General features: G+C 32.4%; 3 protein-coding genes across 3 annotated transcripts; 1 reads left to right on the top strand and 2 right to left on the bottom strand.

Annotated features, from left to right (window-relative positions):
* Positions 1–1,135: 1,135 nt before the first annotated feature.
* Positions 1,136–2,074, bottom strand: LOC119609805 (60S ribosomal protein L21). The gene is made up of 2 exons (XM_037964757.1): positions 1,983–2,074; positions 1,136–1,829 (listed from the first exon to the last, which is right to left on the bottom strand). The coding sequence occupies exon 2, from the start codon at positions 1,803–1,805 to the stop codon at positions 1,326–1,328; it is 480 nt and encodes a 159-aa protein (XP_037820685.1). The 5' UTR covers positions 1,806–1,829; positions 1,983–2,074; the 3' UTR covers positions 1,136–1,325.
* An 81-nt stretch (positions 2,075–2,155) lies between these two features.
* LOC119609804 (anamorsin homolog) lies at positions 2,156–3,357 on the top strand. The gene is made up of 4 exons (XM_037964756.1): positions 2,156–2,415; positions 2,496–2,879; positions 2,942–3,066; positions 3,141–3,357. The coding sequence occupies exons 1-4, from the start codon at positions 2,280–2,282 to the stop codon at positions 3,252–3,254; spliced, it is 759 nt and encodes a 252-aa protein (XP_037820684.1). The 5' UTR covers positions 2,156–2,279; the 3' UTR covers positions 3,255–3,357.
* A 4,102-nt stretch (positions 3,358–7,459) lies between these two features.
* LOC119609795 (L-dopachrome tautomerase yellow-f2) lies at positions 7,460–8,654 on the bottom strand (the record flags this gene model as incomplete). The annotated part of the gene is made up of 2 exons (XM_037964733.1): positions 7,460–8,212; positions 8,272–8,654. Coding segments are annotated over 2 exons (1,061 nt in total), but the record flags the coding sequence as incomplete, so codon positions are not given.
* Between the last annotated feature and the right edge of the window lie 5,812 nt (positions 8,655–14,466).

Here is a 14,466-nt window from a genome sequence, read left to right as displayed (position 1 = left end):
CCAATCGCCTTAGAATCATTTTCTGAGTCGATTTAGCTATGCCCGTCTGTGTCAATGTAAACCTTGTGTGCACTCTACAGGTCGCAATTTTTGAGATAATTTGATGAAATTTGAAACATGAACTTCACTTGGTCCAAGGATGAATTGAAAATGGTTGAAATCGGTCCATTATTTCACCCAGCCCCCATACAACCGGACCCCCGAATAGGGCTTTTGACCTCAAAAATTGGAAAAATTTAGTTTTATATACATATGTCTTAATAACTCTAGAAACTTTCTATAGAAAAAATAATATTAATTTTCTGGTTAAAAGTTTTTACAGAAAATTTGTTAGATTTAGTGTTCTATTAGCTCCTAACTTCATTTTTATTGAAACTGGAACATTCAAAATTTTTTTCTGACCTTTTTTGAGAAAATTTGCCATATTTTCTATAGAAATTTTGTTAATTTTTTTTGGAAAAAAACTGATTGTTTTGAATTTTTTTATAAAATAATTTTCAGACTGAGGTTCTGTCCAAGTTTCTTTGAAAAACTTCAAAGTTTTTGCTTACTTAAAGAATTTCTATGTAAAACGGGAACAATATCAACAAATCTTAGTTTCGATTTAATGGATTTGGAGTCCGATCAACATTTCATATAAAAGCCCACCAAATCTAACGATAATATCAATCTCCAACTCCCATATTCATATATTGAATTAAAAATTATGAAATAAAAAAACTTTTAATCAAAAAGGTACACGTTATGTTATAGAATCGGGCAAATAGGATTCTAGATTAAACAAAATCAAGATGGACAAACAATTTCTATATTTTTTACAAGGCTGATAACTAAGCTGGATTCCAGCATGCGAATTACTGGCGAAATTTCTTTATCAAAATGTTCTAAAATGTTGATTCATTTGAATTACCGGCATGGAATAGTTTATCTTCAACTCCGGCGAAGTTACTAATTCTCCATCTAATTAGGTATTTATCCAGCAACTAAATTTATTTTTTAGCATTTCTGATGAACTTCCTCCAAACTTTTAAAATTAAACTAAATATTTGCTCCAGTTTTACTTAAATTTATTAGCCTATTGCATTTAATGGCCGGTGAAATAAGCCACTTTCCAAATAACGTGCCACAACTATTGTTTTGTTGTTTTTTGTCATTCCAAATAGAATTCAATTCTATTTTTCATTCACTGTTTATTTTTTTGTTTAAAATTTTTTTTTTACAAGAGAATTTTCATAGAAAAAAAGCTCCATGTGTGTAATATAAAAAAACACCCAACAAATACATCATCATCATTCCGTATGTTGTAACTAAAGTAGTAGATTAACTTAGGCAACGAATTCGTAAGGAATGGGAGCCAATACAATGGGTTCTTCGATCTTCTTGACGAAGTGAGCCTTCTTGGGTTGGGCAGGTTGACGTTTCAAGTTGACCCAGGTACCCTTAGCCTTGGCGTCCTTCAACAAACGTTCGTTTTCCTTGACGCGACGCAAGAAATCTTCACGGCACTTGGAGTGGTGGACGTGTTCAATGCGGACATTGATGCGCTTGGGTAGGATCTTACCGCGTACACGTTTGTTTACAATAACACCGACAGCATGAGGGGTGACATTGTAGACACGGCCAGTTTTGCCGTGGTAGGCCTTGTAGGGCATACCCTTTTGGACGGCACCATGACCCTTGATGTCAACAATATCTCCAATTTTGAAGACACGCATGTAGGTGGACAAGGGGATGACACCATGCTTGCGGAAGGGGCGAGAGAACATGTCTCTGGTGCCGCGACGATAACCCTTGGAATTAGTCATTTTGTTAAGGTAGTTTGTTGTTCCCTATAAAAAATTGGCAGAAAAAACACAAATTAAAACACTTTTTCCTTGGAAAACTCTCACACATATTCATATGCTTTAGATTTAAACAATATTTAAAATTTATATTCATTTTTTTAGCATTTTTTCACATTTTTTTTAGAAATTTCCACTAACCTTTCAGAAAATACCGTCCACGCGGTCGTGTAGTTGGGAAAAAAGAAAGATGGCGACGGTACAGTATTGCCAAATTCAAATTTTTACACATTTTCGAATATTTTGACATTTAACTTCGAAAGGAGCCGTGTTTAGTTAACATAATGACTAAGCTGTGTTTATTATATTGAAAGCTGGCAATGCTGTTAGTTGAAAGTCAGCTGTTTGTCAAAAATTCTATATGTATTTCAAAAGTTTACAAAAAATTTACATGATTTGCTAAAATTTTAACAAAAAAAGTGAAAGGATTTAATAAAAATGCAACAATTTAAGGGTTTACAAAAAAGTTTATTCATTTGGTCTCACTCTGATAACTTGGAAAAACAGGTGGACCAGCTGAAAGCAGCTACAGGAGGTGAAGTTGTAGTGGAAAATATTAATCGCCTAACATTTGGTGAGTAATTTGTCTTGTCAAAAAAAGTTCCAGAATAATTTGTATTAACTATTACTGCATATAATGCCGTTTATGTAAAGCCTCTCATGCTAATGCCTCCTTCGATTTAATTGTGGTGGAAAATGCCCAACTAACGGATGCTTTTGGTAAATTATTACAATTATTAAAACCTAAAGGCAAATTACACCTTTTAACATTTGTGGGCTCCAGCGAAAGTTTATCACAGGAGCTAAAGTTGTCAGGATTTATAAATACACAAGTAACAGATGCTACTATAACCACTGAGAAACCTGGCTATGAGACGGGTTCGGCGGTAAAATTGTCATTTGCCAAGAAGCCCACTACAAAACCGGCAGCTGTTTGGAAAATTGATGGCGATGAGGAAGTGGAAGAAGACTTAATCAATGAAGATGATTTACTAGATGAAGAAGATAAAAAGAAACCAGATCCAGAGTCTTTAAGAGGTAAATTTATCTTAAATGATCATTAAATCCCAAAATCGATTGTAATATTATTCTATTCATAGTTTGTGGCACTACTGGCAAACGTAAGGCCTGTAAAGATTGTTCCTGCGGCTTGGCTGAAGAATTAGAAGCTGAAAAATCTAAAACTAAAGTTGAAACACAAAACGCCAAATCCAGTTGTGGCAGTGTAGGTTTTTTTTATTTGATTCTCCAGTATTTGGAATAGTATTTAAAGTATTTTTATATTCCCTATTATTTTAGTGTTATTTGGGCGATGCTTTCCGCTGTTCCACTTGCCCCTATCTGGGTATGCCCGCTTTTAAACCAGGCGAGAAAGTACAATTGGCCGGAAATCTTTTGAACTCTGATATTTGATTTGATGCTAGACTTATTAATGTTTATACTTAAAAAATTTTCTAAAAATAATTCCCACTACATTTAAAAGAAACATAAACTAAATTTTACAAATCTATTGAGATTTTTATATAATTTTTCATATAAAGAACTAAAGTCGATACAGCCAAAAATCGATTTTTGGTGGAAGATATGAGTGATCACAGATTTTCACTATTTTCTCAATTGGAGCGTTGTTTAAGAAACTACAGCCGATTTTAAGTTTTTCATATAAAAATCGATTTTTGGTGGGAAATATGAGTGATCACAGATTTTCACTATTTTCTCAATTGGAGCGTTATTTAAGAAACTACAGCCGTTTTTAGGTTTTTCATATAAAAATCGATTTTTGATGGGAAATATGAGTGATCACAGATTTTCATTATTTTCTCAATTGGAGCGTTATTTAAGAAACTACAGCCGATTTTAAGATTTCTTATATAAAAATCGATTTTTGATGGGAAATATGAGTGATCACAGATTTTCACTATTTTTTCAATTGGAGCGTTATTTAAGGAACTACAGCCGATTTAAGATTTCTTATATAAAAATCGATTTTTGATGGGAAATATGAGTGATCACAGATTTTCACTATTTTCTCAATTGGAGCGTTATTTAAGACTCTACAGCCGATTTTAAGTTTCTTATATAAAAATCGATTTTTAGTGGGAAATATGAGTGATCACAGATTTTCTCTTTTTTCTCAATTAGAGCGTTATTTAAGAAACTACAGCCGATTTTAGGTTTTTCATATAAAAATCGATTTTTGATGCGAAATATGAGTGATCACAGATTATCACTATTTTCTTGATTAGATCGTTATTTAAGAAACTACAGCCGTTTTTAAGTTTTTCATATAAAAATCGATTTTTGGTGGCAAATATGAGTGATCACAGATTATCACTATTTTCTTGATTAGATCGTTATTTAAGAAACTACAGCCGATTTTAGGTTTTTCATATAAAACTCGATTTTTCATGGGAAATATGAGTGATCACAGATTTTCACTATTTTCTCAATTGGAGCGTTATTTAAAAAACTACAGCCGTTTTTAGATTTTTCATATAAAAATCGATTTTTGGTGGGAAATATGAGTGATCACAGATTATCACTATTTTCTTGATTAGATCGTTATTTAAGAAACTACAGCCAATTTTAGGTTTTTCATATAAAAATCGATTTTTGGTGGGAAATATGAGTGATCATAGATTTTCACTACTTTCTCAATTGGAGCGTTATTTAAGGAACTACAGCCGATTTAAGGTTTTTCATATAAAAATCGATTTTTGGTGGGAAATATGAGTGATCATAGATTTTCACTACTTTCTCAATTGGAGCGTTATTTAAGGAACTACAGCCGTTTTTAGGTTTTTCATATAAAAATCGATTTTTGATGCGAAATATGAGTGATCACAGATTATCACTATTTTCTTGATTAGATCGTTATTTAAGAAACTACAGCCAATTTTAGGTTTTTCATATAAAAATCGATTTTTGGTGGGAAATATGAGTGATCATAGATTTTCACTATTTTCTCAATTGGAGCGTTATTTAAGAAACTACAGCCGTTTTTAGGTTTTTCATATAAAAATCGATTTTTTGTGGGAAATATGAGTGATCATAGATTTTCACTACTTTCTCAATTGGAGCGTTATTTAAGGAACTACAGCCGATTTAAGGTTTTTCATATAAAAATCGATTTTTGGTGGGAAATATGAGTGATCACAGATTTTCACTATTTTCTCAATTGGAGCGTTATTAAAGAAACTACAGCCGTTTTTAGGTTTTTCTTATAAAAATCGATTTTTGGTGGGAAATATGAGTGATCACAGATTGTCACTATTTTCTCAATTGGAGCGTTATTTAAGGAACTACAGCCGATTTAAGATTACTTATATAAAAATCGATTTTTGATGGGAAATATGAGTGATCTCAGATTTTCACTATTTTTTCAATTGGAGCGTTATTTAAGAAACTACTGCCGTTTTTAAGTTTTTCATATAAAAATCGATTTTTGGTGGGAAATATGAGTGATCACAGATTATCACTATTTTCTTGATTAGATCATTATTTAAGAAACTACAGCCGATTTTAGGTTTTTCATATAAAAATCGATTTTTGGTGGAAAATATGAGTGATCACAGATTGTCACTATTTTCTCAATTGGAGCGTTATTTAAGGAACTACAGCCGATTTAAGATTTCTTATATAAAACTCGGTTTTTAGTGGGAATTAAGAGTGATCACAGATTTTCACTATTTTCTCAATTGGAGCGTTATTTAAGAAACTACAGCCCATTTTAAGTTTCTTATATAAGAATCGATGTTTTTTGGGAAATATGAGTGATCACAGATTATCACTATTTTCTCGATTGGAGCGTTATTTATGAAACTACAGCCGATTATAGATTTCTTATATAAAAATCGATTTTTGGTGGGAAATATGAGTGATCACAGATTTTCACTATTTTCTCAATTGGAGCGTTATTTAAGGAACTACAGCTGATTTAAGGTTTTTCATATAAAAATCGATTTTTGGTGGTAAATATGAGTGATCACAGATTATCACTATTTTATCAATTGGAGCGTTATTTAAGAAACTACAGCCGTTTTTAGGTTTTTCATATAAAACTCGATTTTTGGTGGGTGAGTGATCACAGATTTTCACTATTTTCTCAATTGGAGCGTTATTTAAAAAACTACAGCCGTTTTTAGATTTTTCATATAAAAATCGATTTTTGGTGGGAAATATGAGTGATCACAGATTTTCACTATTTTCTTAATTGGAGCGTTATTTAAGGAACTACAGCCGATTTTAGGTTTCTTATACAAAAATCGATTTTTGGTGGGAAATATGAGTGATCACAGATTTTCACTATTTTCTTGATTGGAGCGTTATTTAAGAAACTACAGCCGATTGTAGGTTTTTCATATAAAAATCGATTTTTGGTGGGAAATATGAGTGATCACAGATTTTCACTATTTTCTCAATTGGAGCGTTATTTAAGAAACTACAGCCGTTTTTAGGTTTTTCATATAAAAATCGATTTTTTGTGGGAAATATGAGTGATCATAGATTTTCACTACTTTCTCAATTGGAGCGTTATTAAAGAAACTACAGCCGGTTTTCGATTTTTGATGCGAAATATGAGTGATCACAGATTTTCACTATTTTCTCAATTGTAGCGTTATTTAAGAAACTACAGCCGATTTTAAGTTTTTCATATAAAAATCGATTTTTGGTGGGAAATATGAGTGATCACAGATTTTCACTATTTTCTCAATTGTAGCGTTATTTAAGAAACTACAGCCGATTTTAAGTTTTTCATATAAAAATCGATTTTTGGTGGGAAATATGAGTGATCACAGATTTTCACTATTTTCTCAATTGGAGCGTTATTTAAGAAACTACAGCCGATTTTAGGTTTTCTATATGAAAATCGATTTTTAGTGGGAAATATGAGTGATCACAGATTTTCACTATTTTCTCAATTGGAGCGTTATTTAAGGAACTACAGCTGATTTAAGGTTTTTCATATAAAAATCGATTTTTGGTGGTAAATATGAGTGATCACAGATTATCACTATTTTATCAATTGGAGCGTTATTTAAGAAACTACAGCCGTTTTTAGGTTTTTCATATAAAACTCGATTTTTGGTGGGTGAGTGATCACAGATTTTCACTATTTTCTCAATTGGAGCGTTATTTAAAAAACTACAGCCGTTTTTAGATTTTTCATATAAAAATCGATTTTTGGTGGGAAATATGAGTGATCACAGATTTTCACTATTTTCTCAATTGGAGCGCTATTTAAGAAACTACAGCCGTTTTTTAGGTTTTTCATATAAAAATCGATTTTTGGTGGGAAATATGAGTGACAGATTTTCACTATTTTCTCAATTGTAGCGTTATTTAAGAAACTACTGCCGATTTTAAGTTTTTCATATAAAAATCGATTTTTGGTGGGAAATATGAGTGATCACAGATTTTCACTATTTTCTCAATTGGAGCGTTATTAAAGAATCTACCACCGATATTCTAGAAATGAATTTAATTTTTTCCATTTTATTTCCTCCCTTAACAATTTATTGTAAAACCTAAAAATTATATCCTTATTTTATAATTTCTTTTGTATAATTCACAATAGTTTATATAAATCACAATAATTTATTTTTATAAAAGAAGAATTTAAAAATCCCTTAAAACTAAATACGTTTATTTCGATTTCTTAAAAAATAAAAATCATTAGCATCCTTTAGATTTTACATTTGACATGTAGTTCCCTTAATTAATTCCTTATTATTACCCATCAATACACGATAATTGACTGCAGCAGGATCCAATTCCTTATACAAATATGTGGGCATTTTATCGGATAAAACCCAGATAGTGCCTTCAGCATCGATTTTCAAATCATTGGGAAATACCAAAGTATGAGAATCAGAATCTATCAGACCCTGATTATCGGGTGTATAGGGTTTCTTAACATTCCAACAGGCTATGGCATCCTTATTGACTTGGGTATAGAAAATAACACCAGTTTCCTTGTCATAAACCTCAGCAGTAGATTGACCATTCATGCCACGATCGCCTACATATTTGAAATCGTAATATGAATTGGGACTGGTGGCTAGAGTTTCGTTTTGCAAAACATGATTAGACACCTTAAATTCTTTAGTACTGGCCAAAGCATGGAAATAGATATCCTTAGAATGATCTGGATTCATGGGACCCACCGCCAAGCCGAAAACGCCATCAGTCCATTGGAAATTAACACCACCCACATTAAAGTCACCTTGTAAAGGATCGAAATGGAAGAAATTATGTTTGACACGATAAGAATGGTCATTGCGGAAGGAGTAAACTACCACACCATAAGCACCCAAATCGGGAACGTAAGCATAAGCATTATTGCACTCCGAACGATCAGAATCTACAATCTGTTAAGGAAATATACTTTAATTAATATAGTTTTGATTAAATTGTTAAGATCACTTACAATATTGGCAAAAAATGAATCCTGTTTAATTTGCTCTTTGGGTATGTTAAATCTACGTATCAATTTGTCTGTTTTCAAATCAAATATTACTATAGCATTGCCGGTTACTTGCTTGCCTTCGCCCAAAATATCGGCCAAACCGGTGTCTAATACCCACAAACGATCGCAATGATCTGCGTGAATACGGAAGGTAGAAATTATGGTTGAATTGTCTTTTAGTTTATAGCCATCTTCAATTTTTTCTTTGGGCACCTTGTTAGCCTCCCAACTGGGATAGGGCATTAGTTTGGGAGATTTATCGTTCGAATTTAGATCTACATAATTAAGAGTGGATGCAACTCCAGCCTTCCATCTGAAAAAGAAAAGAGGGAAAATATTTAATGCTTGTTTAAAATTTGATCATATTTGGATTATAGTTTGAGTCTAATATGGATTATAGTTTAGACTATAGTCAGGTCCATAGTCTGGTTTTCAGTCTACTTCATAGTCTAGTCTATAGTGTACTCCCTAGTAGGGACTATAGTCTATAGTTTAGTACGGTCTTTAGTCTGGACAATAATCTAATCTATCGTTTGAAATATAATTTGATCTATAGTCTGAACTATAGTATAGGCTATAATCCGAACTATAATCTAGTATATAGTATAGTCTATAGTCTGGACTTTGGTATAGTCTATAATCTGTACTATAGTCTCATCTATAGTCTGGACTATAGTGTAGTCTACAGTCTGGACTATAGTTTAGTCTATAGTCTGGACTATAGTCTAGTCTATATTCTGGTCTATATTCTGGATTATAGTCTAGTATATAGTCTGGACTATAGTCTAGTCTATAGTCTGGACTATAGGCTAGTCTATAGTCTAGACTATAGTCTAGACTATAGTCTGGACTATAGTCTAGTCTAGTCTAGTCTATAGTCTGGACTATAGTCTAGTCTATAGTCTGGACTATAGTCTAGTCTGGACTATTAAGACAATAATCTAGTCTATCGTTTGAAATATAATTTGATCTATAGACTGAACTATAGTATAGGCTATAATCCGAACTATAATCTAGTATATAGTATAGTCTATAGTCTGGATTTTGGTATAGTCTATAATCTGTACTATAGTCTAGTCTATAGTCTGGACTATAGTCTAATCTATAGTCTGGACTATAGTGTAGTCTACAGTCTGGACTATAGTCTAGTCTATAGTCTGGACTATAGTTTAGTCTATAGTCTGGACTATAGTCTAGTCTAGTCTATATTCTGGTCTATATTCTGGATTATAGTCTAGTATATAGTCTAGTCTATTGTCTGGACTATAGTCTAGTCTATAGTCTGGACTATAGACTAGTCTATAGTCTAGACTATAGTCTAGTCTAGTCTATAGTCTGGACTATAGTCTAGTCTATAGTCTGGACTATAGTCTAGTCTATAGTAGGGACTATAGGCTAGTCTATAGTCTGAACTATAGTCTAGTCTATGGTCTGGACTATAGTCTAGTCTATAGTCTGGACTATAGTCTATAGTCTGGGCTATAGTCTAGTCTATAGTCTGGATAATAGTCTAGTCTATAGTCTGGACTATAGTCTAGTCTATAGTCTGGACTATAGTCTAGTCTATAGTCTGGACTATAGTCTAGTCTATAGTTTGGACTATAGTCTAGTCTATAGTTTGGACTATACTATAGACTATAGTACAGTCTATAGTCTGGACTATAATCTAGTTTATAGCCTGGACTATAGTCTAGTCAATAGTCTGGACTATAGTCTAGTCTACAGTCTGGACTATAGTCTAGACTATAGTCCACACTATAGTCTGGACTATAGTCTAGTCTATAGTCTGGACTATAGTCTAGTCTATAGTCTGGACTATAGTCTAGTCTATAGTCTGCACTATAGTCTAGTCTATAGTCTGGACTATAGTCTAGTCTATAGTCTGGACTATAGTCTAGTCTATAGTCTGGACTATAGTCTAGTCTATAGTCTGGACTATAGTCTAGTCTATAGTCTGGACTATAGTCTAGTCTATAGTTTGGACTATAGTCTAGTCTATAGTTTGGACTATAGTCTAGTCTATAGTCAGGACTATAGTCTATTCTATAGTCTGGACTATAGTCTAGTCTATAGTCTGGACTATAGTCTAGTCTATAGTCTGGACTATGGTTAAGTCTATAGTCTGGACTATAGTCTAGTCTATAGTCTGGACTATAGTCTAGTCTATAGTCTGGACTATAGTCTAGTCTATAGTCTGTACTATAGTCTAGTCTATAGTCTGGACTATAGTGTAGTCTATAGTCTAGTCTATAGTCTGGACTATAGTCTAGTCTATAGTCTGGACTATAGTCTAGTCTATAGTCTAGTCTATAGTCTGGACTTATAGTCTAGTCTATAGTCTGGACTTATAGTCTAGTCTATAGTCTGGTCTATAGTTCTATAGTCTGGACTATAGTCTAGTCTATAGTCTGGACTATAGTCTAGTCTATAGTCTGGACTATAGTCTAGTCTATAGTCTGGACTATAGTCTAGTGTACAGTTTGGAATTTAGTATACTCTATAGTCTATCATATAGTCTGGAATATAGTCTAGTATATAGTATTGCCTATAGTTTAGTTTATAGTATGGGCTATGGTCTAGTAGTCTGTACTATATTATAGTCTATAGTCTGGAGTATAGTCCTATAGTCTGGATTATAAACTATAATATAGTCCAGACTATAAATTAGACTATAGGCAAGACTATATACTAGACTATATTCTGGACTATAGTCTAGTATGTAGTATAGACTATAGCCTAATCTATACCATAATCTAGTCTACAGTCTAATTTTTGTAGTAATTGCTATTGTTCTCAGTAAAACAGGTTAGAGAAATATTAGAGCAAACATTGTTATAGAATCTGTTTTGGGAATTTCCTGATAAAACATTTATTATTTATTCATTTTGCGTAAAATTTTTGAATATTTCTTAGAAGGGACAATTTACTCAGCATTACAAAATGTTAACAGCAAAGTGTGCTGTGGTGGGACTAAAGAGTTTAAAAGATACATTTTCTTAAAGTAGTTTTATAAATTGTTAAATATTATTATTTTTTTATTTTTAATTTTCGGTTATTGTTAAAAAAACGACTCTCAGTGGATGCGGTATTAAATGTATTTATGACACAAAAGGCATGAACTCGTTCATATATTATTACGCCGTTGATTGTTGTCTGTTGATGGGTACGGTGGGGTTAGAGCGGTGGGCTGTTGTGTGGCGGAATGGATGTGTACTTCTGCAGATTATTATGTTTTTTTTTGTTGTTGCTGTTATGTTTTGTCGTTGTTAACCACAATTGGTTAAATTTAATTTCAGTGGTTTTATTGTTTGCATATAAAATTTGGAGGTTTTCATGTATGTGGTGGCAGTTTCAATTTAGTTTCTTTTGAATATTTCTGCTTAATTCTTTCAGTTCTTTCCTTTTCCACAGACCGAAACTACCAAATGACACTTGAGAGTTGATTGTGTTGGTTAACTTCTTTTTTTTTTTAGTGCAGCTGCTTTAAAATGCCGTGTGTAATCAATTTATTTTAAAGGTTAACCGTAATGTTTAAGTGTATTTACGTTTAGTATTTAAAGTTTTATACAAAAAATTGTTTTGATTAATAAGTTAATTTGGCTGCTGTGTAATATTTACAGAGAATAATAAAAACCAGATTTTGTGTTTTTTAATTGTAATTTAATTATACATATGTACATACATATGTATGTATGTAAGTAAGTACTTTAATTTGGTTTTTAACGAAAAAAAAAATTTGTGTGTGTTCTAGGAAATTAAAAAATTAAAGCTGATTATAATTACCGGCAAATAACTGTTTTCATAATTTGTAAAAAATTTGGTAAATATTGTGGAAAAGGTTCTATGGACAGTTTAATTCTAATTTGAAATCATAAATTATCATGCATGACCAATCAAAGACTACAGTCTTTGACATTGTTTACAATATAGTCTAGTCTTAGGGACTATATCTATAGTCCTGGACTATAACCTAGTTAATAGTCCAGTCTATAGTATGGACTGTAGATTAGTCCATAGTCTGGAATGCATTCGAGTCCTGCTATAGTCTAGTTCTATAGTCTAGTCTATGTCTAGTCTATAGTCAGTCTATAGTCTAGTCTATAGTCTAGTCTATAGTCTAGTCTCTAGTCTAGTCTAGTCTAGTCTATAGTCTATATAGTCTAGTCTATAGTCTAGTCTATAGTCTAGTCTATAGTCTAGTCTATAGTCTAGTCTATAGTCTAGTCTATAGTCTAGTCTATAGTCTAGTCTATAGTCTAGTCTATAGTCTAGTCTATAGTCTAGTCTATAGTCTAGTCTATAAGTCTAGTCTATAGCTAGTCTAAGTCTAGTCATAGTCTATAGTCTAGTCTATAGTCTAGTCTATAGTCTAGTCTATAGACTAGTCTATAGTCTAGTCTATAGTCTAGTCTATAGTCTAGTCTATAGTCTAGTTTATAGTCTAGTCTATAGTCTAGTCTATAGTCTAGTTTATAGTCTAGTCTATAGTCTAGTCTATAGTCTAGTCTATAGTCTAGTCTATAGTCTAGTCTATAGTCTAGTCTATAGTCTAGTCTATAGTCTAGACTATAGTCTAGTCTATAGTCTAGTCTATAGTCTAGTCTATAGTCTAGACTATAGTCTAGTCTATAGTCTAGTCTATAGTCTAGTCTATAGTCTAGTCTATAGTCTAGTCTATAGTCTAGTCTATAGTCTAGTCTATAGTCTAGTCTATAGTCTAGTCTATAGTCTAGTCTATAGTCTAGTCTATAGTCTAGTCTATAGTCTAGTCTATAGTCTAGTCTATAGTCTAGTCTATAGTCTAGTCTATAGTCTAGTCTATAGTCTAGTCTATAGTCTAGTCTATAGTCTAGTCTATAGTCTAGTCTATAGTCTAGTCTATAGTCTAGTCTATAGTCTAGTCTATAGTCTAGTCTATAGTAGTAGCTATGTTAGTCTATAGTCTGTCTATAGTCTAGTCTATAGTTAGTCTATAGTCTAGTCTATAGTCTAGTCTATAGTCTAGTCTATAGCTAGTCTATAGTCTAGTCTATCGTCTAGTCTATAGTCTAGTCTAGTCTAGTCTATAGTCTAGTCTATAGTCTAGTCTATAGTCTAGTCTATAGTCTAGTCTAGTCTAGTCTATAGTCTAGTCTATAGTCTAGTCTATAAGTCTAGTCTATAGTCTATAGTTCTAGTCTATAGTCTAGGTATAGTATAGTCTATAGTCTGTCTATAGTCTAGTCTATAGTCTCGTCTATAGTCTAGTCTATAGTCTAGTCTATAGTTAGTTATAGTCTATAGTCTATAGTCTATAGTCTAGTCTATAGTCTAGTCTATAGTCGAGTCTATAGTCTAGTCTATAGTCTAGTCTATAGTCTAGTCTATAGTCTAGTCTATAGTCTAGTCTATAGTCTAGTCTATAGTCTATAGTCTAGTCTATAGTCTAGTCTATAGTCTAGTCTATAGTCTAGTCTATAGTCTAGTCTATAGTCTAGTCTATAGTCTAGTCTATATAGTCTAGTCTATAGTCTAGTCTATAGTCTAGTCTATAGTCTAGTGCTATGTCAGTCTATAGTCTAGTCTATAGTCTAGTCTATAGTCTAGTCTATAGTCTAGTCTATAGTCTAGTCTATAGTTAGTCTATAGTGTAGTCTATGTCTAGTCTATAGTTAGTCATAGTCTAGTCTATAGTCTAGTCTATTCTAGTCTAGTCTATAGTCTAGTCTATAGTCTAGTCTATAGTCTAGTCTATTCTATAGTCTATTCTATAGTCTATTCTATAGTCTAGTCTATAGTCTAGTCTATAGTCTAGTCTATAGTCCAGTCTATAGTCTAGTCTATAGTCTAGTCTATAGTCTAGTCTATAGTCTAGTCTAGGGATGCCAATCCCGAAATCCCGATCCCGAAAATTCCCGGGATTTTTCGGGATTGGCAAATCCCGAATCCCGGGATTTGGAAAATAAATCCCGGGATTTTTTCGGGATTAGGATTTGTTTCAAAAAACTGTTTTTATTTTCTTTTTTGAGCCATAATTTTCATTAATTTGAAAATTACGATCTTATTTATTTTTGACTCATGCAAAACAAAGTCCATACACATAGCACATATAAATTTATTTATTCACTTCGTTTTATACCTTACACCACTTTAGTGGGGAGGGTATATTGGGTTTGT

The sequence above is a fragment of the Lucilia sericata genome, unplaced genomic scaffold (genome assembly GCF_015586225.1).
Source record: "Lucilia sericata isolate MDLA Ls3-8-SP2 unplaced genomic scaffold, ASM1558622v1 Contig001062F_arrow, whole genome shotgun sequence".
Taxonomy (NCBI): Eukaryota; Metazoa; Arthropoda; class Insecta; order Diptera; family Calliphoridae; genus Lucilia; species Lucilia sericata.
This window is presented reverse-complemented; position numbering and strand designations above follow the sequence as displayed.

Bases quoted from the DNA above. Each gene is read 5' to 3' on its own strand.
- LOC119609805 (XM_037964757.1), bottom strand. From the start codon at position 1,805: ATGACTAATTCCAAGGGTTATCGTCGCGGCACCAGAGACATGTTCTCT.
- LOC119609804 (XM_037964756.1), top strand. From the start codon at position 2,280: ATGCAACAATTTAAGGGTTTACAAAAAAGTTTATTCATTTGGTCTCAC. The intron at 2,416-2,495 runs GTGAGTAATTTG...GTTTATGTAAAG, and splicing joins TATTAATCGCCTAACATTTG to CCTCTCATGCTAATGCCTCC. The intron at 2,880-2,941 runs GTAAATTTATCT...TTCTATTCATAG, and splicing joins AGATCCAGAGTCTTTAAGAG to TTTGTGGCACTACTGGCAAA.